We start from the raw sequence: 25675 nt of genomic DNA, 5'->3' as shown, positions 1-25675 counted from the left end.
GTAGGTGATGGTAGTATGCAGATAGGTTCTAGCAATCATGTATAGTACAGATGGTAGGGGACAGCAGATGAAGTATACAAGATAGAGTAACCTAGTGCAATGATAGATGATGGTAGTCCCAAGAGCTAACAATCTATGCAGATGATAGGAATAGCTTAGATAGTAATAGTCTTTGTAATATGCAGTAGATGATAGTGAAAGTATAGGTTAGGAAGGAATCCCCTGCGGGATACTTATCACTAGATAGTTAGTAGTAGCAAGGTCCAGTAGTAAGGAGTGATCCGGTAGTGAGTTACGCGATCGGTAGCGAGTTTCCGGTTCAGTTCAGGCAAAGGGTATAGCTAGAAGCTCCGGCAGCACAAGACAAGGTAAGGTGAACATGCGGTTTGAACGAGCAATGAGTGAGAGCAAACCGGCGATGATGTCATTGCCCTTAAAGGTGTATGCGTTCCATTTGGATAGCAAAATGGGACGCAATGTTAGGAGAGAAATGGAAATAAGGGTACCATAGGTACCAGAACATTACAACGCCGTTGTAGCATAATGCTCGGCTCCCGAGTTCTCCTCCATCCCAGATGCGCATGCTTGGGCCCAGTTTGGAATCTGTTTCCTTTCTCACATACTCACGAATGGCACACTCAAGACCTTTGATGCATTGAAAAGTCAGTATGGGCGCTGGTCTCGCCATCGCTTCTACACTTTGGGAGATAAACCTTCTACACTATTGGCACGGAAACTGAACCCCCGTCCTTACAACCCGGCAATTCCTTGTTTGCGTTTACATACGGGAAAACTGTCCCAAAACCCATACCTGATAATACGCAAATTTCATACTTTCTACTATAGGCTCTACGCACCCCCGGGCCCCCTGCTTACATCTAAGGTCGAGTCTTTCCTTAGTGATGTCCTCCTCCCCCAACTACATAGGGATCATGCAGAGCTAATGGATGCACCGTTTATGGAAGGGGAGGTGTCCTTGAGTATAAAATCCCTGCACCCGTCCAGGGCTCCCGGGCCGGACGGGTTTTCAGGACATTATTATAAGAAATACGCTGAATTGCTCACCCCTCATTTATGCTCCTTTTTCAACGACTTGCGGAATGGAGGATCGTTGTCGCCTAGCGATAGTGAGGCCTTCATTAATGTCCTCCCCAAACTGGGCAAGGACCACAGTGACTGCTCCAATTACCGCCCAATTTCCCTTATCAATGTGGACCTTAAATTGATGACCAAAATTTTGGCCAACAGACTACACACCTTCCTGGCCCGGTACATTCATCCGGACCAGGTGGGCTTTGTACCCAAACGTCAGGCCCCGGACCAAACCCGTCACCTAATAGACATTATTGCTGCAGTTCACTCTAACTGGGATGGGGGTGGTCCTCGTCGGGGGATGTTGTTATCACTGGACCTTTGCAAGGCCTTAGATTCCTTGTCATGGGATTGTATGTTTTATATCTTACAGAAGTTTGGCTTTGGAACACATTTTTCTTAAAGTACTGAGGGCCCTGTATTTGGCTCCTTCGGCTCGGGTGGTCATTACATAAATTATCCAGGATGGATATTAAGCGAGGCACTAGACAGGGGTGTCCCCTTTCTCCTTTGCTATTTATACTGGCCCTTGAGCCTTTGGCTATTAAACTTACAGACGGATGTGCAGAGAATACATTGTGGGGGGGTTGAACACAAATGCGCTATGTTTGCAGATGATATCTTATTGCTGCTCTCCTCTTCTACCACTTCCATACCATGCCTTTATAGGACTTTACAACACTTTACTAAAATTTCGGGCCTTTCAGTAAACCATGCAAAATCGGAAGTGCTCAATTTAAATTTAAAAGATACCACTTTACGCCAATTACGCAGTAATTTCCCATTTAAGTGCAAAGCCCTCCCCTATTTGGGTATTTACCTGAAGCCTACCATAGACGCGCTGTATCGGGCCAACTATCCTCCCTTATTTCGATTGCTGCTCCAAGACCTCCAACGCTGGGAGAAGAGCCCCCCCTATGGTTTGGCAGACTGTACACGCTTAAAATGAATCTATTGCCGTGATTGCTTTATTTATTCCCGGACTCTCCCTGTGGCTGTCTGGATACCTGTCTTATGGGCCTTTCAGGCCAAAATGTTGCGTTTTGTATGGGGTCACCGGAGACCACGGGTGAACAGGGATACACTGTTTACGCCAAGGAATAGGGGTGGATTGGGGGCGCCTGACCTGGTCAAATATTTCTACGCAGCGCAATTGTCACACTTGATTCGATTTCATTCCTCCCACTGGGCTAGTTGGATGTATCTTGAGTCTGCACAACATCCCTCCAAACCCATTAGCCATATAATGTGGATGAAACAGAGGGACAGGCCTCCCATGTTATGCCCAACGATATCCTTTTCTTTAGGCCTCTGGGATAGGTTATTGATGACCCATGGATTTCGTTCCCCCCATGCCCCTCTGGCTCCTATAGTGGGCAATCCTGATTTCACCCCTGGTCTCCAACCTCAAGCCTTTGCCTGGTGGACCAATAGAGGTCTTATCCGCACTGCAGATTGTTGTAATCATAGAGGGATTCTGACAAGGGCTTTCTTGCAGGAGAAGTATCAGCTTCCTAACACAGAATATTCCAGATATGCTTAGCTTATGCACTACCTTCGTTCCTTGCAGTTTACCTCTGATCTCACGTCCTCTACTCCAATGGAATACTTGTGTAGGACATATGACAAGCATACTGGGCACATCTCAAAAATATACAGCATTCTTACCTCCTCTTCGATCAAACTACCGTACATGCAAAAATGGAAACAGGACCTTGGATCTGCATATGGACTGGACGACTGGTTCCTAATGGGACGGAGCTCCTCTCGGTCATATGTGAATACCTCTGTGATGGTTTGCACTGTCACTGACAGTGAAAAAACTATGTGACAGATAAATTGATGGTTTGGACTGCTTCAGTTGGTCAGACTTGCAACAGATGCATGTCATCAGCTCAAACACCTGTCTTCCACGCATTGTAAATCATGCTGATTTGCTCACCTATTGTTTACGGCGGGTTCTCAGTATTTACATTATGATATGTGTATTTGTATCTTGTTTTAGCTTTGGTGCCGGCAGTCTGTTCTTCCAGGCTGGCTAAGGCTGGCCATACACTATACAATTTTCTTATTCAATTTCCTTTAGATTTACCTTAAACTATGTAGTGCAAGGGCCTGCCTGACTGCAGACAAATTGAAAGTGTTTAGGTTTGACCCTGTATTACATGGTTTTGGTAAATCTAAAAGAAAGTTGACAAGAAAATTGTATAGTGTATGGCCAGCCTTAAGTGTAATGAGTTAATTAGCATGTTAATTGGGATTAGCCATGAGTCAGCTGTACCTCGTTAGCTATTCATTGTGTGATGTTTTGGGTAAATATTCATGAGAAGTACTCACCTACTTCTAAAGTGTATAAAAGTCTGTTTCTTTTTTAATAAAGGAGTTAGTTGTTTCCAGACACATACAAGCTAAGTTTTCAGGCTAGTTTTGTATGACGGCGGCTGGGATTAGATATATATGTTCATGACTGCGAGGAAGCCGTATACTGACGGAAGACCACAAGTACAGTGTGGGTCTGAGGTTCTGTTACAACCTCTTTAATCGAAGCTAATTTCAAAGTTTTAATGCAATGGTATATGGTTCCGACACATATAGCTGCCTATGCTACGGGAACCCGGCCTCCTGTTTTCGTGGCTGTGGCCAGCGGGGCATGGTCCTACATATTTGGTGGACCTGCCCTAAGGTAAAGAGATTTCGATCCGGGTGTACAACTTTATATACTCTATTACTCAGGTTAACCTATCCAAGTCTCCCAAACAGGCATTGCTTGGACATGCCCCAGGGCCAGTGCCCCGTGGGGCTAGAAAATTGGTGGTGTTTATCCTTACGGTGGCCAGACTGGCAATAGCGCACTCATGGAAGTCCCCCACTGTTCCGTTTGACCTTGTCAAGCATAAATTGACCTGGATCATGCTAAACGAACGCCTCTCGGCCACTCTTTTGGATAGGCGCCGCCAATTTGATAGAGTTTGGGAACCCTGGATCCAATATCTATCTGGCTCTTTGTAACTGATGCCGAACAGACCCCTTCTACTTCTCTGATATAGCCAAAATGTCCTGGCAGTGCCCACTCTTGGACTGTTCTCAATTCTTTCCCCCCCTGTTTCTTTCCTTTGTCGTTTCTCCCTCTTTCTTTTTCTTTGTCTCTTCTCCCCCTGTTTTTCAGGTCATTTTTGTGACTCAGCTACGGTGCAGCGATGATTCTCAGCTGCCTTTGTGGTGTTGTTAACCCCCGTGCTTACTGGCCCTATTATGTTTGAGGCCAGGTAGGGGGGGGGACGTCCACCCTTCTGGGGCACCCGGGTGACGGCCTCCATGGGGTCGCTGGGCGTCTTGGAACCTCTGGTCACTATCAGTGTTGGGCACAGATATTACCTTTTGAGAGATCAATTGGTACATGCGCTATATTTCTCTACTTTTGTTTGATTGCCCAGCATGCCTCATGTACCCGTGCTGTCCCACTGTTTATTGATGCCATTGTTGCCTGTGTTCATTATGACAAGTTTTTTCTGCTCTTACATTTTACTTGAACTGTTGATGATTGTCATCCTGTTTTTGAAAACTTAATAAAAATTATTGCAAATGAAAAGTCAGTATGGGCTGCCTAACCATATGTTTTTTTGCTACTTGCAGATTCACCATGTATTTCACTTGCAATTCCCACAGCCTGTGCATGATATTGCCCCGATCTCAATAATGGAGGTGGTCAGGGGCTCAGACCCTAAACACCTCATCCTAAACCTTTATAATATACTACATCTACCAGCTTCTACCGTGCTAGTGTATGACCCCAAGACCAAATGGGAGGGTGATGTGGGTGCCCTGGAGGACGAGGAGTGGGCTGATACATGTAAACTGGTTTCTCCCAAACTGTCAGACCGCCTCACCCAAATGTACATCCTGCAACGTGCCTATCACTCCTATTATGACAGCCAGGTACAGAAGCGACACTTCCGAACTCTGCCCCATTTGCCAGTTGGAGCGGGGTACCTTCTATCACCTGCTCTGGAGTTGCCCAGAAGTACAGGGATTTTGGATGCAGGTTGTCAGATTTCTACATAACACTATGGGTTCCCCTCTGACGCTGCTCCCCAAGCCGTGCTTGCTTGGGATCTTCCCCGACACCAGTGTAGAAAGATTTACTACCCTCTTCTTGCATGAGACACTATTTCTGGCTAGGAAAGTGATTGCACGACAATGGATGCACGAAAAAACCTCCCGCCTTTCATGACTGGCTCCGAGAAGTTAACAACATGCTACCCTACAAAAAGTTCATATATGCCCATTGTGGTTGTCCTTCCAAGTTCAACAAAATATGGGACAGATGGGTACAGGCTCCAGAGACATGTATTTGATTTTGTACTGCTGTTTGTATTGGATTTTCTTTTCACCACAAATCCCGCTTTTGTTTACTGTCAGGAACATAGAGCTATCACTGTTAGAGGTTGACATTATCTATTTTGCTGTATTCACATGACAGTTCCTCTGTTTGCATCTTTGTAATTGTGTTTTTCTTATCAATAAAAAACTTGTTTGATAAAAAATAAAAACTGGCGAGGCGGCTTCCCGGATGGTGCCTTAACCAGGGAGCTCAGTCCCGCTCCGGCACTATAGGAGCCCGCACCGCGACTAACAACACATACCCGCCTCATCGCAAGGAGATTCCGGCTCCAGCTCCCCGGTGCTCCCATCGGGACCCCCGATGCCAGGCTCCCAGGTCCGCAGAGACCTCACGCAGCAGTTTTCGGGCCACGGCACTTCTAAAATGGCAGCCGCTTCCTCACACAGCCCGGGACTTGAGGAGGGGGAGGACATCTCGGATGCACCGGCACTATTGGGACAGCACAGGTCAGTCCCCAATAGCCCCACACCTCTATTGGAGCTCCCACAAATACTGTCCCCAGCATCTACAGTTTCTCTCCTGGAGAGAACCCTCGATGAACTAATAAAGTCCCCGGCTGGGGCCTACTTGGACCTGCTGAGCCTGACACAGGGCTCTCCTCCCCACACTAACCAGCAGGACTTTGCCTATTTAATGAGTACCTTCTCCAAAATGCTAGCTACAGGCTTGGCCCAGACAGCTTCCCAGATCACCTCTGCAATTCATTCTGATCTACAGAGTCTGGGGTCCAGACTTGAAGCCATGGAACTTAAAACTGACCAGACAGTATTTAAAGTTAACCAAAACTCTGCGAGGATGCAAGACTTGCATGACCAGCTGGACACCGCATTATCTAAGATAGACGAGCTTGAGAACAGGTCTAGAAGATACAACTTTACAATCAGAGGCCTGCCTGAGAGTGTTAAAGATGTTGAAGTAGCTGTTACCACTTTCATAAAAGACTTGATCCCCACTATACCGCAATACCGTCTGGAGCTTGACAGGGCTCATAAGGCCCTCAGGCCTCCCCTCCCTGACGGATCACCAAGAGATATTATTGTGAAGCCGCACTTCTATAAAGTCAAGGAGGAGGTCATGAAGATTTCTAGAAATGCGGAGCAATTAACGATTCAGGGCCACCCCATTCAAATTTCTGCGGACCTGTCACCCACTACCATCCAGAAACGGCGGGCACTTAAACCGCTCCTTCAAGTCCTACAGCAAAAAGCTATTAAATACTGGTGGTCCTTTCCTTTTTGTCTTACCTTTGTCCATTAACAAAGAACACACAGTTTTTCGGCCCTTCCTGAGGGGGAGCAACTCCTTCTGAAGCTTGGTTCCTTGCAGGATCCTGCCACCTCAGCTCCAGGCAGAAGCTCTGGCTCCTTCAAACGCCCTTCATCTCAAAGCCCCCTGGTTCCAACTTGGCAGAAACAACAGTTCAAGCGTGCCAAAGATGCAAGACCGCCTTAATGGCGTTCTCTTACCAACTGATATCCCTTCACTCTTTATCGGTCGCGAATTGGACTGATGTCTGTGGGGTACATTCCCCCTTTCTTGCTGGCCTGCAACATGGCCCCCTGTGGCATGCTCTGCACTTCTATGTTGAACATTAACCTTTTTTCGCATTTTCTCCAAGTTTTGCATTTTTGATTCTTTTTGCGGGACTCTCACAACAACTTATCGAGAAAGATCTCTTTTTTTATTCTTTTTAGGGTTTTTTTTTTGTCCTTTTGCTCTATGGGGTGCCTAGCCGGAGCAGGATTACTGCTGCCCCTCGCCCCCTCTCTGCGTGGGTTTTGTAAACCTATGTAGACCAGGGCTGATGCCTTTATTTTTTCAAGAAAAGAGAACGGTCACCCAGACAGGACTTTATATGAGGTAGACACAATAGTCATAAAGAGTCAGAGTAAATTTATTAGTAGAGTAAAAGCATACAATGAATATATATGGATAGCCATAAGCATAATTACAAGACAGCATATACAGCATGTAAGACAAATTGACAAAATAACAGCATAGCAGCAAATTGCACATGATGACACCATTGCAGCATCTGTGTAGCATAACAATAGATATATCTGTATTGGAAACTCGACGCGTTTCGTGGGTCTATACACCCACTCATCAGGAGTATGTAAGTAGATCTGTCTAAAAATAAAAAATGTCAATGTTTGCTGTGCGTTTATATTTGCCTGCAAATGTGAAGTTTCAACAAATGTATGACCCATGTGGGGAAACCACACTTACATCTGGCCAAATCAGATTGATAAATGCTGCCATGAAGTGGGGGTGCCAACGTCTGATCCGGGAGCTGAAGAGACAAGAATTCCCACAACAAAATGGGGAGCCGGGGAAGGAAATATGTGGGATGGAGAGTATGATCATTAAAGATGATGTGACACTGGCTGAAAATGCAAGGAATAATCTACCAAAGTATTAGAATATGGGCTGTATTACATAGTAAAAAGTAAGAGTATTCAATATGGAAGGTGTATTCCAGCGAAAACAGTGTCAACATCAAAAGAAAAAAGCAGAAAGAAGGCACCAAAAAGAGGCTCAGATCCCCAGAAAAAGTGCTGATCTCTGTAACTGGGAGTAGTGATAAGAAAACTGTGATAAATGAAATAGAGTGAAGTAGGTGAGCTCATTTGGTTTCATAACACTGACTAAGTGGACATAAATAGTGAAACTCAGTATCTCAGGATAATAGTAGTACAAAAAAGTAACAATATAATGAAAATAAAAATAATACAAGTGAAAATACAGTAAGGTTAAGGCAAGTGTGGAAACCATAAAGTAATGAGCTCGCAGGGTGATTCCTGTCCACAAGCAGCAATGCCGAAAGTAATGAAGGATTGAAAGAGTGAAGTGTCTCAAAGAATGGGAGGTGGAGATAGTGAGGGAAGTGATAGGGATGTGACAAGGTGTATAAATGTAGCCACATAGTAAACCCGTAGGAGAGAAAATAAGGGATGTCAGTGCGTGAAAAGATAGAAGTGCATAAAGTTGAGTTCCTCATCCCAATATCCACATAGGCTGCACGTAGATCTTCTCCCTAGCGCCATGTGTATGGTAAGACAAACACACACTGTTCGTCAACATGGAAAAAGCCAGCACTAGCTGGCAACCATGACCATACATGTTACAAACACCACCAATACGTGTAGACGCTGCAGATGCAGCAGTGCATGTAATCAGCAGGAGCATGACGCCGATATATAGGTGGCTCCACCCCAAAGGGGAGGAGACAGCAAGGGAGGAAACCTTCCCCATAATATATCGCAGCTCCCGGAGCAGATCTGCACCCGCCACCAGGGGGAAGCGCATATGCCACTAAAATTTGAGTGCCAAAGTGCACCTGCAAAAAAGAATGGTAAGAGACAAAAGGCGGGCAATGGGTGTCTTCCACCCGGGGGATACTAGTTAAAAAAAGAGAGAATGGTCTAGCACTTGCAATTGTGTACACCTCCATCCCTAAATTTTGCAAAGACAAGAGAACGGTCGCCAAGGCGGGACTTTATATCAGGTAGACACAATAGTCATAAAGAGACATATACAGCATGTAAGACAATTGTAATGTAAAGAAGGGAGTGAAGCAGATAGGGGCAGGGGGGAGGGGGAGAGGAGAAGGGATTGGAGCAGATGGGGGGGGAGGAGAACTGAGGAGAGAGAAGGGAGTGGAGCAGATAGGGGCAGGGGGGAGGAGGAGAGGAGAAGGAAGTGGAGCAGATAGGGGGGAGAGGTGAAGGGGGGAGAGAAGAAGGGATTGGAGCAGATGGGGGGGGGGGAACTGAGGAGAGAGAAGGGAGTGGAGCAGATGGGGGGAGAGGAGAACTGAGGAGTGAAGAAGGGAGTGGAGCGGATGGGGGAGAGGAGAACTGAGGAGTGAAGAAGGGAGTGGAGCAGATAGGGGCAAGGGAGAGGGGGAGAGGAGAAGGGAGGAGAGAAGAAGGGATTGGAGCAGATGGGGGGGAGGAGAACTGAGGAGAGAAGAAGGGATTGGAGCAGATGGGGGGAGAGGAGAACTGAGGAGTGAAGAAGGGAGTGGAGCGGATGGGGGGAGAGGAGAACTGAGGAGAGAAGAAGGGATTGGAGCAGATGGGGGGGAGGAGAACTGAGGAGAGAAGAAGGGATTGGAGCAGATGGGGGGAGAGGAGAACTGAGGAGTGAAGAAGGGAGTGGAGCGGATGGGGGGAGAGGAGAACTGAGGAGTGAAGAAGGGAGTGGAGCGGATGAGGGGAGAGGAGAACTGAGGAGAGAAGAAGGGAGTGGAGCGGATGGGGGGAGAGGAGAACTGAGGAGTGAAGAAGGGAGTGGAGCTGATGGGGGGAGAGGAGAACTGAGGAGAGAAGAAGGGAGTGGAGCGGATGGGGGGAGAGGAGAACTGAGGAGAGAAGAAGGGAGTGGAGCGGATGGGGGAGAGGAGAACTGAGGAGAGAAGAAGGGAGTGGAGCAGATGGGGGGAGTGGAGAACTGAGGAGTGAAGAAGGGAGTGGAGCGGATGGGGGGAGTGGAGAACTGAGGAGTGAAGAAGGGAGTGGAGCGGATGGGGGGAGAGGAGAACTGAGGAGTGAAGAAGGGAGTGGAGCGGATGGGGGGAGAGGAGAACTGAGGAGTGAAGAAGGGAGTGGAGCAGATGGGGGGAGTGGAGAACTGAGGAGTGAAGAAGGGAGTGGAGCGGATGGGGGGAGTGGAGAACTGAGGAGTGAAGAAGGGAGTGGAGCGGATGGGGGGAGAGGAGAACTGAGGAGTGAAGAAGGGAGTGGAGTAGATAGGGGCAAGGGAGAGGGGGAGAGGAGAAGGGAGGAGAGAAGAAGAGATTGAAGCAAATGGGGGGGAGAGGAGAATTGAGGCGAGAAGAAAGGAGTGGAGCAGATGGGGGAGAGGCAAAGGCAGGAGAGAAGAAGGGATTGGAGCAGATGGGGGGGAGGAGAACTGAGGAGAGAAGAAGGGAGTGGAGCAGATAGGGGCAGGGGAGAGGGGGAGAGGAGAACTGAGGAGAGAAGAAGAGATTGAAGCAAATGGGGGGGAGAGGAGAACTGAGGCGAGAAGAAAGGAGTGGAGCAGATGGGGGAGAGGCAAAGGGAGGAGAGAAGAAGGGATTGGAGCAGATGGGACAGGGGGGGGAGGAGAGGAGTAGTAGATGTGATTGGTCTTTTATTACTTTCAGATGAACAGATATCTGAGAAGAGCGCACATTACCACTAAAGGAGGAGAGGAGATCCAGTTTAATGAAGGAAAAGTCTCATTCGGATTTGATCTATTAAACATCATATTTACACCTAATGATTCCTTATCAATGGATCCAGTTGGATTTTTCTACAAACACGGAAGAGAAATGAGACTCCAACTTAATGAGAGTGCGATTCGGTGGAATCCACGATTCTCTCAGGTATCTGAAAAAACATCTTTCAGTCTTTACAAAACACAAAAAAATGTTTAAAGTCCACATAACACATAAAAACAAAAATGTACAAAGAGCCAAAACCAAGAAACCATTCATAAGAAAACATTCTACACTTGCTGACCGCATAACTGTAAATGTACATCATGACTTTACAGAAAATACCGGGGTGATGGCTGCAGATAGATGCCATAACCCCGGTATCTTTTGTTTCCTCAGGCGGTCGGCTTTCTGATAAAAGTGGTCCTAGTTGCAGATTCACCACTGAATCACTTTTATAAGCAGCTGTAGAGATGCCCCCCTCCCCCGCCTCCCGGTGGTTCCCGGGCTAATGTTACCGATCTGCGAGCCCGGGAACCGTCCGACCTCAGCTATGTTTTAGCATAGAGATGAGTGACGGACAGATGGCCACCGTTCATCTCTTTGGCCTTTTTTAATTGAATAAAGTGTCGTTTTTGCAAAAAAATCATATTTGAAAAACCGCTGCGCAAGAACCGTGTTTCAACAACCGCCAATTTATTCTCTAGGGTCTTTGCTAAAAAAATATATAATATTTGGTGGTTCTACGTAACTGTCTAGCAAAAAATTCTGATTTTACCTCGTAAGCAACAAATGTAAGAAAAAGGCCCGGTCTTAAAGTGTTGTATCTAAAACCAAAAGCCAAAATGTAATACATTGCAGATTACCAGTCCATAGATGTGGTGGCTGCATTCGTTTTTATATTTTAGTTTTTTTTTTTTACTTCATTTTCACTTCATAGTCCTACGAATAACACATTTCATGTCCCATTTCTCCATTGTACCTATGGGGGGAGCCATGGTTGTAAAACAGACTGGACTGGACATGTCTGTCTTCGTTCCTCTCTATTACATTGGGGGGAGGGGGGAGGTAGTCGCTTACTGAACAGAAATTGCTTTAACTTTCTGATCACATTGTATTTTTGGACAGATATACATGTGTGGACTGGTAATCTGTAATATATGACATTGTTAGTTTTGGGTTTAGTTACACTTTAATTCATGTGTATAATATGGAAGGAGAGTAATGGACTCATCATTAGAGATGGGTCATAGAGGAACGGTAGAATGGTGGACGGTATACTTACACTTCAGACATGTTGTTTATCCTTATAGGAGAACTTGGTCCAGGTAATCATTATTATTACACATCCAGAGATTTATTCTATTATCTTTGTCTTCAGACTCCACGTTCTCTGTGCTCCGAGATCTGCCCTCAAGGATACCATAAACTTCAATCTGGAGGAAGACAACCCTGCTGTCACCAGTGTGTGCCCTGCCCGGAGAATGGGATCTCCAATAGTACTGGTTGGTACCTCTAATACTATAGTCCGCCTTATCTCTCTTCCTACACTATATTGTCAAAAGTATTGGGACGCCTGCCTTTACACACACATGAACTTTAATGGCATCCCAGTCTTAGTCTGTAATGTTCAATATTGAGTTGGCTCCGCCTTTTGCAGCTATAACAGCTTCAACTCTTCTGGGAAGGCTGTCCACAAGGTTTAGGAGTGTGTCTATGGGAATGTTTCAGTGTGTTTATGGGAATGTTGGAGAGAAGGCCTGGCTCACAGTCTGCGCTCTAATTCATCCCGTAGGTGTTCTATTGGGTTGAGGTCAGGACTCTGTGCAGGCCAGCCATGTTCCTCCACCCTAAACTCACTCATCCATGTCTCTATGGACCAAAGGGAGGAGAGAAGAATGGATTGGAGCAGATGGGGGGGGGGGACGAAGGAAGGAGAGAAGGAAGGGATTGGAGCAGATAAGAGAGGGGGAGAAGGGAGGAGAGAAGAAGGGATTGGAGCAGTGGCGGTTTTAGGCATGGGCGAACGGGACAGCCGCCCAGGGCGGCATTTTTTCATGACACGTGGTGGGCGGCATGACAGTGTTCCCCAACCCCCGGGCCGTGGACCGGTACTGGTCCGTGGAACAAATGGTACCGGGCCGCCCGTGGAAATTTGAATAATTGCACTGTAGCAGCCGAGCCCCGTTCACCCATGCCTAAAAACCACCACTGCCGCAGCCGAGCCGAGGCGCAGAGCATTGCTCCCTCCCGAGCCCGCCCATTGTGTGACAATAGCGAATGAAAATTCGCTATTGTCACACTGATCCTCCTCCTGGCCAATCAGGGAGCGGGTCCTCCCGCTTCCTGATTGGCCGAAAGGCGAACCCCACGCCATTGGCTGAGGAGGAGGTGCCGCGAGAGGACTGAGGAGACGCGAGGAATCCGGGGACTGAACGGAAGAGAAGTGAGGTAAGTGCATGGACGGGTCTCGCGGGGGGAACGCTGGCATCTCTACATTGAAAGGGGGCAATGCTGTGGCACTCTGCATTTATTGGGGGCATTGCTGTGGCACTCTGCATTTATTGGGGGCATTGCTGTGGAACTCTGCATTTATTGGGGGCAAAGCTGTGGAACTCTGCATTTATTGGGGGCAATGCTGTGGCACTCTGCATTTATTGGGGGCATTGCTGTGGCACTCTGCATTTATTGGGGGCAATGCTGTGGCACTCTGCATTTATTGGGGGCATTGCTGTGGCACTCTGCATTTATTGGGGGCAATGTTGTGGCACTCTGCATTTATTGGGGGCATTGCTGTGGAACTCTGCATTTATTGGGGGCAAAGCTGTGGAACTCTGCATTTATTGGGGGCAATGCTGTGGCACTCTGCATTTATTGGGGGCAATGCTGTGGCACTCTGCATTTATTGGGGGCAATGCTGTGGCACTCTGTATTTATTGGGGGCATTGCTGTGGCACTCTGCATTTATTGGGGGCAATGCTGTGGCACTCTGCATTTATTGGGGGCATTGCTGTGGCACTCTGCATTTATTGGGGGCAATGCTGTGGCACTCTGCATTTATTGGGGGCATTGCTGTGGCACTCTGCATTTATTGGGGGCAATGTTGTGGCACTCTGCATTTATTGGGGGCATTGCTGTGGAACTCTGCATTTATTGGGGGCAAAGCTGTGGAACTCTGCATTTATTGGGGGCAATGCTGTGGCACTCTGTATTTATTGGGGGCATTGCTGTGGCACTCTGCATTTATTGGGGGCAATGCTGTGGCACTCTGCATTTATTGGGGGCATTGCTGTGGCACTCTGCATTTATTGGGGGCAATGCTGTGGCACTCTGCATTTATTGGGGGCATTGCTGTGGCACTCTGCATTTATTGGGGGCAATGTTGTGGCACTCTGCATTTATTGGGGGCATTGCTGTGGAACTCTGCATTTATTGGGGGCAAAGCTGTGGAACTCTGCATTTATTGGGGGCAATGCTGTGGCACTCTGCATTTATTGGGGGCAATGCTGTGGCACTCTGCATTTATTGGGGGCAATGCTGTGGCACTCTGTATTTATTGGGGGCATTGCTGTGGCACTCTGCATTTATTGGGGGCAATGCTGTGGCACTCTGCATTTATTGGGGGCAATGCTGTGGCACTCTGCATTTATTGGGGGTAATGCTGTGGCACTCTGCATTTATTGGGGGCATTGCTGTGGAACTCTGCATTTATTGGGGGCAATGCTGTGGCACTCTGCATTTATTGGGGGCAATGCTGTGGCACTCTGCATTTATTGGGGGCATTGCTGTCGCACGCTGCATTTATTGGGGGCAATGCTGTGGCACTCTGCATTTATTGGGGGCAATGCTGTGGCACTCTGCATTTATTGGGGGCATTGCTGTGGCACTCTGCATTTATTGGGGGCAATGCTGTGGCACTCTGCATTTATTGGGGGCATTGCTGTGGCACTCTGCATTTATTGGGGGCAATGTTGTGGCACTCTGCATTTATTGGGGGCATTGCTGTGGAACTCTGCATTTATTGGGGGCAATGCTGTGGCACTCTGCATTTATTGGGGGCAATGCTGTGGCACTCTGCATTTATTGGGGGCATTGCTGTGGCACTCTGCATTTATTGGGGGCAATGCTGTGGCACTCTGCATTTATTGGTGGCTTTGCTGTGGCACTCTGCATTTATTGGTGGCATTGCTGTGGCACTCTGCATTTATTGGGGGCATTACTTTGGCACTCTGCATTTATTGGGGGCATTGCTGTGGCACTCTGCATTTATTGGGGGCAATGCTGTGGCACTCTGCATTTATTGGTGGCATTGCTGTGGCACTCTGCATTTATTGGGGGCAATGCTGTGGCACCCTGCATTTATTGGGGGCATTGCTGTGGCACTCTGCATTTATTGGGAGCATTGCTGTGGCACTCTGCATTTATTGGGGGCAATGCTGTGGCACTCTGCATTTATTGGGGGCAATGCTGTGGCACTCTGCATTTATTGGGGGCAATGCTGTGGCACTCTGCATTTATTGGGGGCAATGCTGTGGCACTCTGCATTTATTGGTAGCATTGCTGTCGCAGTCTGCATTTATTGGGGGGCAATGCTGTGGCACTCTGCATTTATTGGGGGCATTGCTGTGGCACTCTGCATTTATTGGGGGCAATGCTGTGGCACTCTGCATTTATTGGGGGCATTGCTGTGGCACTCTGCATTTATTGGGGGCAATGCTGTGGCACTCTGCATTTATTGGGGGCAATGCTGTGGCACTCTGCATTTATTGGGGGCATTGCTGTGGCACTCTGCATTTATTGGGGGCAATGCTGTGGCACTCTGCATTTATTGGTGGCATTGCTGTGGCACTCTGCATTTATTGGTGGCATTGCTGTGGCACTCTGCATTTATTGGGGGCAATGCTGTGGCACTCTGCATTTATTGGTGGCATTGCTGTGGCACTCTGCATTTATTGGGGGCAATGCTGTGGCACTCTGCATTTATTGGGGGCAATGCTGTGGCACTCTGCATTTATTGGTGGCATTGCTGTGGCACTCTGCATTTATTGGGGGCAATGCTGTGGCACTCTGCATTTATTGTTATGTTGTCATGTTATTTTTTTATTTTTTTGGGGGGGGGGTGCTGGGAGGGAGTCTTGCCCGGGGAGCAATTTAATGTAGAACCGCCACTGGATTGGACCAGATGTGGGGAGAGGAGAATTAAGGAGAGAAGAAGGGAGTGGAGCAGATAAGGGTAGGGGGTGGAGAAGAGGGAGTGGAGCAGATAGGGGCAGGGGGGAGGAGGAGAGGAGAAGGGAGTGGAGCAGATGGGGGGAGAGGAGAGAAGAAGGGAGTGGAGCAGACAGGGGCAGGGGGAGGAGGAGAGGAGAAGGAAGTGGAGCAGATGGGCGGGGGAGGGAGGAAAAAATATATCAGGGTTATAGCTGCCAGCTAATCCCGATATTTAATGTCAAACAAATGATGTCTTTTTACTATAGGCCGGTTGGCAAGTGGTTAGGATCGCAGTATACAGAGGAGCCTTGGCAGAGCGCTGTGGCTTTCACGTATATTGCAAACATGTGCAATTAAACCCTCTTGTATTTAACATGAACTGTTAGACGGGGTAATTTGTTTTATATTGCAGGCTAGCTGGTAAGTGTGCTGGGAAATTGTCTGTTGGTTGTATAGCAGGGGATTTTTATGGGGAACCTCATGCAAAAATTATTAAAATTGTGGGACCTCCCAAAAATCCACACCAGACCCTGTGGTGACAGGAGTCACTTTGGATGGGGGGCTGTGGAACACAGCTTACCTTAGAGAGGTACCCACTAGGCCCCTCTTATGTGTAAGTCACCCTGTGTCTATTAGGGACACAGGGTGACCAAGAAAATGATGGACTTAATGGACACAGAGAATATGGTATAGATTGACTCTTTGGGACTTGTTACCCGACTAACTCAGGCACAGAACGATTGGAGATCTGGTACCTGGTTAGTCTACCTTTTGGGGGGGGGGGGGGGAAGATGTGTAACAATAGTCACCATCACTAGGAATGAAAGACAGACACTATAATATGTGGGCCCCTTGGAGTAATGTTATCTTTGATTCAAGCCCATGTCTCCCCAAGACAGTCAGACTCATAGCAGATGCTAATATCATCAGCTCTACCACCTGTCTTCCACAAATTGTTGACTATGCTGATTTACTCACCTATTGTTTCTGTTCAGATGGCTAGGTAATTAGTTCAGGTTATTTCTATTTCTGTATACAATTTCATCTGCATAGGATAATGTAATCAGGCACCTGACCTGGTGGGGTAATCTGATCAGGAGGGGGATGTCCTCCTGTGAGGTATATATTCGGTGTGAGTTTGTTTAAAGGTTCCAGCTAGGTTGTCGGCTAGCTTTGTATGGGGGCGGCTGTAATATCTGATATCTATGTTCAAGACTGAAGGAAGCGTTATACTGACAGAAGCCCACAAGCAGGGTGTGGGTCATGGTTCTGTTACAGACCCTTATCCAAGCATTTAGTCTGACAGGTCAGGAAAGGTGGGGCTGAGCATGTGCCTCCCCTCCTGAAACATACAAGGCAAAATGCCCTCAACATAGGAGGGGTACTGTGCCAGAGAGAACCTCCTACTCAGCAAATATTGTCCCCATATTGATTGAGAGAAAAGCCTTTGCCCAACAACCCTGACCCAGCTTGAGTTCTAGCTTCCTATAAACGTGTTCAGCTCTTCTGTGTCATGCCACTGCACTTGAGAAAGGAGCGTGCACGCCCTGTGAGGCTACTGCGCACAATCAGAAACGCGCTGTGCGATTGGCTGCTGGATCTGTCATGCTGAGCTCCCCTGTCTGTTAGCGCCAGATGTACTGAGGAGCAGGGCGCCCTTCTGAAGCTGTTGGCCATCCTACCAAATGGTCTCTTGGCTCACCAGGTGTCTCCCTGAGGAACAGAACACCTTCCTGAAGCCGCCGGCCATCCTACTATCTGATCTCTTGGCCCTCCAGGCATCTCCCTCCTTCACCATCCCCTGCACGACCTCTTGGAGACAAAACATCCACCTGTGGACCCCTGTTTTCCTGCAGACAACCTAACAGATGAGATATTTTATACTGTTTTAGCCACTATATACTATATACTGCAGCGGTCAGCCCCTCCTAGGCAAAGTGACGTAAAGTGTACGTCACTCGCCCACGAGCCTCTAGGGGGCGAGCGCGCGCATCGCCGGAGGCGCACTCCTGCCCCCGCTCATTCCCTGACATCCCTGCGCGTGTGACCGGTGGCTCCAATGTCCACTGGTCACTCGCGATCTCCCGCAGGAGAGGGAGAAAGGCAGACGGCTGATGTAAACACTGTGATCCCTTAGATCATGACAGAGGCTATGTGATCCTGCTATGTAGGATCGTATGTCTCTGTGATGATCTAACAAGCCACGCCCCTTGACAGTTAGAATCACTCCCCTAGGGACACACTTAAACCCTTGATCACTAATAAAGTTAACCCCTTCCCTTCCAGTGTCATTATTACAGTAACAGTGCAAATGTATAGCACTGATTACTGTAGTAATGTCACTGGTAACCCCGAAAGTGTAAAAAATGTCAGTCAGGGGTCCGATCTGTCCGCCGCAATGTCGCAGTCCCGCAAAAAAAAAAAACGCAGATCGCCGCCATTACTAGTTAATTAAAAAAAAACAATAAAAAAGTGACATAAATCTTTCCCGTAGATAGTAAACGCAATAACTTTTGCGCAAACCAATCAAAATACGCTTATTGCGATTTTTTTTTTGAGAATTTCATATTAAAATAATGTGAAAAATATTGTTATTTTTTCAAAATTGTTGCTCTTTTTTTGTTTATAGCGCAAAAAATAAAAACACGCACAGGTGATCAAATACCACCAAAAGAAAGCTCTATTTGAGGGAAAAAAAGGACGTCAATTTCATTTGGGTACAGAATCGCCCGACCGCGCAATTGTCCGTTAAAGTCACGCAGTGCTGAATCGCAAAATAGGGCCTGGTCTTTGAGCAGCCAAATCCTCCGGGGCTTAAGTGGTTAAATGTGAGCAGTTTTCCTGTACCTGCCTTACCCTTTTAATTAAATTGATAACACTTAGAGGCGCTCTGCTTTTTGTTTTTATAACAACCCTGACCCAGTGCTTGTGGGGTCTCTGGGGGAAGGATCTTATTGTATTATGAAAGTCCACTTTAACTATAAAAGAGTAGCCAGAGATACATCTCCATGCACCCACTTTCATAAAAAAAAGTGAAATGTAAAATATAAACACATGCAAAGCTGCACAATGTAAATCCACCATCAATCACATTGTCCAGTGATGCGGATCCATGTCAATCACAATGAGCGGCACCGACCGCAGGAACAGAAATGCTGACTGTCAATGGGCCTGCCGGTGGGTGAAGCTGATTGGGAGCTAGTACAGATAGGAAAGCAAATCCCAATGTGAGATTATTGTCTCTGGACCTGAGAAATATAGAGAAAAATGTATCCAGCACTGGTGCAAAAAAAGAAAAAATAACAACTGCCATGGTTCTACAATATTTGCTATAAGAATCTTGTCTAAAGATAATCTCAGGTAGGGATGAGAAAATCTGCCCTGGGTTTGGTTCCAGATGCTGAACCCCAATGAAATCAATGGAAACAGAATCTCTCAAATTTAAAATGGCCGTTTTATGGGCTAATAGGCAAGTGAATTTTGGTGACTTCAATGGGTCTTGCGGATGTGATTTCCTTAGGAAACAGTTGGAACGGAATCCAGACACCCCGACTGGGTATCTCCGCCAAGAAGCTGCTTCCTAAGCTCTGGAACATGAGACCCATGAATCTGGCTATAGTTACCCCAAGAACTATGCAATACCAGTTTCGGAGTAAACCTGAATAAGAACTGTTTATTGAACAAGAATACAGGCCTTTTATACACTTGAAAAGAATGTCAGTCCCTACATGAACAATGACCAGAATATTTACCCAAAACATCACACAATGGTTTAGAGAACGAGGTAGGGCTGACTCATGGCTAATCCCCCTCTAGCAACTACTTTAGCTGACAATTATATAATTAACATGCTAATTAACTTAGCACTTAAACCAGCCTAGTTGGAATGCACAGAATGCTAGCAGACAAACAATAGATGACACAATTACCACCTGGACAATCAAGGATCTCATTCCAGGTCAGACTTGCCGGCATCGAGCTCCCAAAGAACAATACACATTATTATAAGTGTAAACACATCCCCACAGTAGATAATAGGTTGTTAATTAATAATGGGTGAAAGACAGGTGGCTTAAGTTGATGAGATTACCAATAAGGATTGCTTCACAGTCCACACAGTCAGTGGCCAGGAGGCTAGCCTGCAGTCCTCTCCAAAAGTCTCCCAAATCTGTGACACCAGTGTCGATGGGAAGATATCATTTATAGAAACAGTAGAAATACCTCCTCTATATATTATGTATGGCTCCCGCTGTACAGGGTATTCAGCCAAAAAACGGTCAAGAGGGAAAAGAACCGCTCAAGTGAGGGGATAGTTCCAAACACATCCAACTCAGGTGCAGGCACGGATCCGCAGTCCTGATAGCAGCAAATGGAAGAGCACAAAAAGCCGCACAACCGGTTGAAGATGCAAAAAGTTAAAATCCAAATTTATTTTGCAGGCAAAAAGATAAAATCATCCAAGATGAAACCAAAACAGTCGGAGACATGGGGGGGGAAAGGGGAGCACGGCGGTCGACGCGTTTCACGGAGTCTTCCGCTTAGTCGTAACCATGCTGTACAATACAAGACACTGCTATATATAGAGGAAAAGGCATTTCAAATAACATGTACCTCCCAGAATGTGCTTGATTGAGCCCACACAGCTGCAGATACTAAATCCCAATTAAGGGCACACAAACAGCCCAGCAGGAATTGTATGTTTGTTTTTGCTTCACCTTTTGTCCAAAAACGCATAGCAAAAAAGTTCTATAAATGCATATGCGAAAAAACTTTCAATAAAAATAAGGAAAAAACAGTAGTGATAATATAAAAAGACAGCTGGTAGAAGACAAAAAACAAACAAAAACAAAGTAAAGGGAGAAAAGAAAAAAGAAAAACGAAGGGAAAAAAACGAAGGGAAAAAAAAAAGGGGGGAAAAAAGAAAAAAACAAACAAAAAAACAAGAAAAAGAAAAAAGAAAGACAAAGAAAAAGAAAACAGTAAAACGGAAGCATATAGATGTGTTCATACCCAGATGGAACTATGGTATAAAAAGAAATGGTGTATAATATAGTCATGAAGAGCATATATGTGTAAATATATAAGTAGTACACATAAAAATAATAAATGTGTAACCACAAACACATACATCACGTCCATATAGCATATGAAACAAATAGATAAATGGGGGGGGGGGGGGGGAATTGTACACATATGTAATAGGTATGAGCACAACCCCCAAAAACGTATAACCCCATCCATTGAGTGGTATATCTGCAACTGTGTTCACATACATAGGGCAATCCACCCAATCGAAAGAATATAAAAATAACCAATGAGATATGTAAGAACACTAAACATTACCATAAAAATAATAATAAATACATAAATGCATAAACATAGAAGTCCTGTGTGTCTTTATCAGCATAATGGTATTATTATCCCCTATAAAGATATAAAAATAGGGACATTTAAATGGATATATACCCAAGACATTGGTAACGTCTCAGGCATATCCCACATCGATCTAACAAAAAAAAAAAAAAATATATATATATATATACATGCTTACGTGTACATGTCGACTTAGATCATACTGAACACAGAGTATAGCATGCACATGTGTGAACCACCGTGCATATAGCACAATCAATATCCATAAAGGAATCAGCCACACATTGCATAAATATATAGCCATGGGGGCAAGCCGAACGGAACAACCAGTTATCCCCAAGTCTGTTTAGCACTACAATTAAAAATACATCAGAAACATGGTTGCATCTGAAAGGTAATTTCCGATGTGGGGCTAAGGACTGCATTACATGTCCCCATATTCTAGGGGGTGTTAACTTTCAATCCTCTATTGAGAACAAAACATACAAAATCAACAGGTTTTTTAATTGTAACACTACATACCTTATTTATCTCATTACTTGCAGAGAATGTTTTGTACAATATGTGGGTCGCACCACACGAAAACTTAAAGACAGATTTAGGGAACACCTTAGTGATGTCAGATTGAGGAAATCCACGAATGTGGCCCGACATTTTCATTCAGAACATGACGGTGATCTGTCTTTGATATCGGTCCAAGTGATCGAACGTGTGGTTGCTCCTGTAAGAGGGGGCGATGTGTTCCGCCTTCTGTGTAAGCGGGAGGTTTTCTGGATTCATAAACTCCAGACCCGCTTACCTGGCGGTTTAAACTTTGAATGGGATGTTACTCACTTTTATTCCCAGTAATGATTCATGTATCTATTCGTGGGTACATACATTCAACTATACATACAGAGAGGGCTACCTGTATCCCATACGCATACATGGTACATGTTTCTTTGATTGACCATTCTATGTCTTAGTGTTTCTTTGTTTCTTCTTTTCTCTTTTTTTCTCATTTCTCCTTCCCTTTTGTCCCATTTCGGTCTCTGCATCCTTTTTTTTTTTTTTCGGAATGCATGTGTTCTTCGATATATATGCATGTTGTTCCGTTCGGCTTGCCCCCATGGCTATATATTTATGCAATGTGTGGCTGATTCCTTTATGGATATTGATTGTGCTATATGCACAGTGGTTCACACATGTGCATGCTATACTCTGTGTTCAGTATGATCTAAGTCGACATGTACACGTAAGCATATATATATATATATTTTTTTTTTTTTTTTGTTAGATCGATGTGGGATATGCCTGAGACGTTACCAATGTCTTGGGTATATATCCATTTAAATGTCCCTATTTTTATATCTTTATAGGGGATAATAATACCATTATGCTGATAAAGACACACAGGACTTCTATGTTTATGCATTTATGTATTTATTATTATTTTTATGGTAATGTTTAGTGTTCTTACATATCTCATTGGTTATTATTTTTATATTCTTTCGATTGGGTGGATTGCCCTATGTATGTGAACACAGTAGTTGCAGATATACCACTCAATGGATGGGGTTATACGTTTTTGGGGGTTGTGCTCATACCTATTACATATGTGTACAATTCCCCCCCCCCCCCCCCATTTATCTATTTGTTTCATATGCTATATGGACGTGATGTATGTGTTTGTGGTTACACATTTATTATTTTTATGTGTACCACTTATATATTTACACATATATGCTCTTCATGACTATATTATACACCATTTCCTTTTATACCATAGTTCCATCTGGGTATGAATACATCTATATGCTTCCGTTTTACTGTTTTCTTTGTCTTTCTTTTTTCTTTTTCTTGTTTTTTTGTTTGTTTTTTTCTTTTTTCCCCCTTTTTTTTTCCCTTTGTTTTTTTCCCTTCGTTTTTCTTTTTTCTTTTCTCCCTTTACTTTGTTTTTGTTAGTTTTTTGGCTTCTACCAGCTGTCTTTTTATATTATCACTACTGTTTTTTCCTTATTTTTATTGAAAGCTTTTTCGCATATGCATTTATAGAACTTTTTTGCTATGCGTTTTTGGACAAAAGGTGAAGCAAAAACAAACATACAATTCCTGCTGGGCTGTTTGTGTGCCCTTAATTGGGATTTAGTATCTGCAGCTGTGTGGGCTCAATCAAGCACATTCTGGGAGGTACATGTTATTTGAAATGCCTTTTCCTCTATATATAGCAGTGTCTTGTATTGTACAGCATGGTTACGACTAAGCGGAAGACTCCGTGAAACGCGTCAACCGCCGTGCTCCCCTTTTCCCCCCCATGTCTCCGACTGTTTTGGTTTCATCTTGGATGATTTTATCTTTTTGCCTGCAAAATAAATTTGGATTTTAACTTTTTGCATCTTCAACCGGTTGTGCGGCTTTTTGTGCTCTTCTATTTGCTGTATTCAGCCAAAGCTTGGTGTGATGGCTCATTCCTAGTCTCAGTTCTACTGGCTGGGGAAGAAGACGCACACAAGGATAGGAAGACATAGAAGAATACATGAGGACCCACCAAAGATCACTAATAACTGACACAAGCCCAACTTTTTCTGGTCATTCAATAGAAACTGTGTGGAAACTTGGTTTGTATAAAATTAAGATAATTATCTTTACTTTTAACTTCCAGATAAACTGGGTAATCTCCAGAAAATCAAAGTATGGATGGGATTAAAAAAGTCCAATTGTTCTATCTTGTGATGAATCTTCCTCTCGATCACATGATACAATAAATCTTATATTGATCCTGACTCCAGGAAAATTCTATATCACACAATATTGGATTTAAAGCTATGACTTGTGCCCTATAGTCTTTGTCATTTTCTATAAGAACCTTTTTTCCTCTTTCAGACATGGAAAGGTGTTATGAGTGTCCGCAGGATCAATGGCCCAACGAGAGACGAGACACCTGTATACAAAGATCAATTGAGTTCCTGTCTTATGGAGATACATTGGGGATTTCTCTAATCTTTATGGCTCTGTTATTCTGTTCTGGAACTATATTCATGTTTGGGATATTTGTGAAACACAAAGACACTCCAATAGTAAAAGCCAATAACCGGAGCCTCACCTTCATCCTTCTCCTCTCACTCATCCTGTCCTTCCTTTGTCCTCTGATGTTCGTCGGACGTCCTACAAAGATCTCCTGTCTTCTCCGACAAGCTGTTTTTGGGACAACTTTTTCAGCGGCAATTTCTTCAGTTCTGGCTAAAACAGTTACTGTTGTTCTGGCTTTTAATGTTACCAGATCCATCGGTAACCCAAGCCAATGGCTGAGGAAACAATTCTCTGCTTTCCTTCTGATTATCTGTTCTTCTGGGCAGCTCGTCGCCTGTGTCTTCTGGTTGGTCTTTTCTCCACCCTTCCTAGAGTATAACAGCCAAGTGGAGGTGGGAAAGATGATATTACAGTGTAATGAGGGCTCAGTCACTGCTTTCTACATTGTGATTGGCTACATGGGAGGTCTGGGCATGCTTAGCTTTATTGTAGCGTTTTTAGCCAAGAAACTTCCAGACACGTTCAATGAAGCTCAGTACATCACATTCAGCATGCTGGTCTTCTGCAGTGTTTGGATCTCCTTCATCCCAGCCTACCTCAGCACTAAAGGGAAATACATGGTGGCTGTGGAGGTCTTCGCCATCTTGTCCTCCAGTGCTGGACTCCTGGGATGTATCTTCATTCCCAAATGTTACATCCTTCTCCTGAGACCAGATCTGAATGTGAAGGCCACTGTAGCCCAAAGAAAGACACCTCAATGAAAAATATAACTTATATACTGGCATGAAAAGTAATGCTGTGAATTGTGGATAGCAAATAAAATGCTTGCAATGAGATCGTAGAATGTTCTTTGGCAAAAGCAGTAACTGTGATAGGTTGTGATTACTCACTGAGATGAGACATAAATATATGTAAAAGAAATCTTTTGTCATTAACGTGGATATAGAATAAACAGTGTATAGGAAGTGTGCTGTGTCCCCATAGTGCTCTGATAATCCTTTGTCATGAATAAACCCCGTGTTCTGTTTTTTTTTTTTTATAAATCTATCATGTTTTAGATTTAAGGTGTTTTAAAAATAAAATACAATTTTAAAAGTTTCTTATGATGTTTTAAGAATATTATTATTATTATTATTATTATTATTATTATTATTATGCCTAGAGGTCAATACCATGGTAGCATACGATATATTAGGGATATTGCACCATTGACTCAGGGTATAGAGGAAGGAGTTCCATGTCTCCACCCATTATCTTTAAATGAGGAACATTCCCTTTGTTTTATTTAAAAGTGTATATCTGAGAAAATTAATAAATAAACAAATTTAGTACATCTCTGCAACACATGTACATTTACCTTGTTTTATCCCTTTAACTACTTC

At 44.9% G+C, this 25675-nt stretch overlaps 3 protein-coding genes across 3 annotated transcripts in view; 2 read left to right on the top strand and 1 right to left on the bottom strand.

The window, feature by feature from the left end:
- LOC309550230 (uncharacterized protein) overlaps positions 1-25675 on the top strand; it is a gene marked incomplete at its 5' end in the record, with an annotated part of 1091635 nt that overhangs the window by 656932 nt on the left and 409028 nt on the right. The window lies entirely within an intron of this gene.
- LOC309548745 (uncharacterized protein) overlaps positions 1-25675 on the bottom strand; it is a gene marked incomplete at both ends in the record, with an annotated part of 197458 nt that overhangs the window by 148602 nt on the left and 23181 nt on the right. The gene's annotated exons all lie outside the window — the stretch shown is intronic.
- Positions 10650-25054, top strand: LOC309548748 (vomeronasal type-2 receptor 116-like; the record flags this gene model as incomplete). The annotated part of the gene is made up of 3 exons (XM_082248698.1): positions 10650-10868; positions 12082-12205; positions 24147-25054. Exons 1-3 carry the CDS (start codon positions 10776-10778, stop codon positions 25052-25054), a joined length of 1125 nt encoding a protein of 374 aa, XP_082104824.1. The 5' UTR covers positions 10650-10775.

Source organism: Pelophylax lessonae, assembly GCF_965119305.1.
Source record: "Pelophylax lessonae genome assembly, chromosome: 3".
In the NCBI taxonomy this organism is placed as follows: Eukaryota; Metazoa; Chordata; class Amphibia; order Anura; family Ranidae; genus Pelophylax; species Pelophylax lessonae.
Note: the sequence above shows the minus strand (reverse complement) of the source record. Positions and strands in the feature narration are given on the sequence as shown.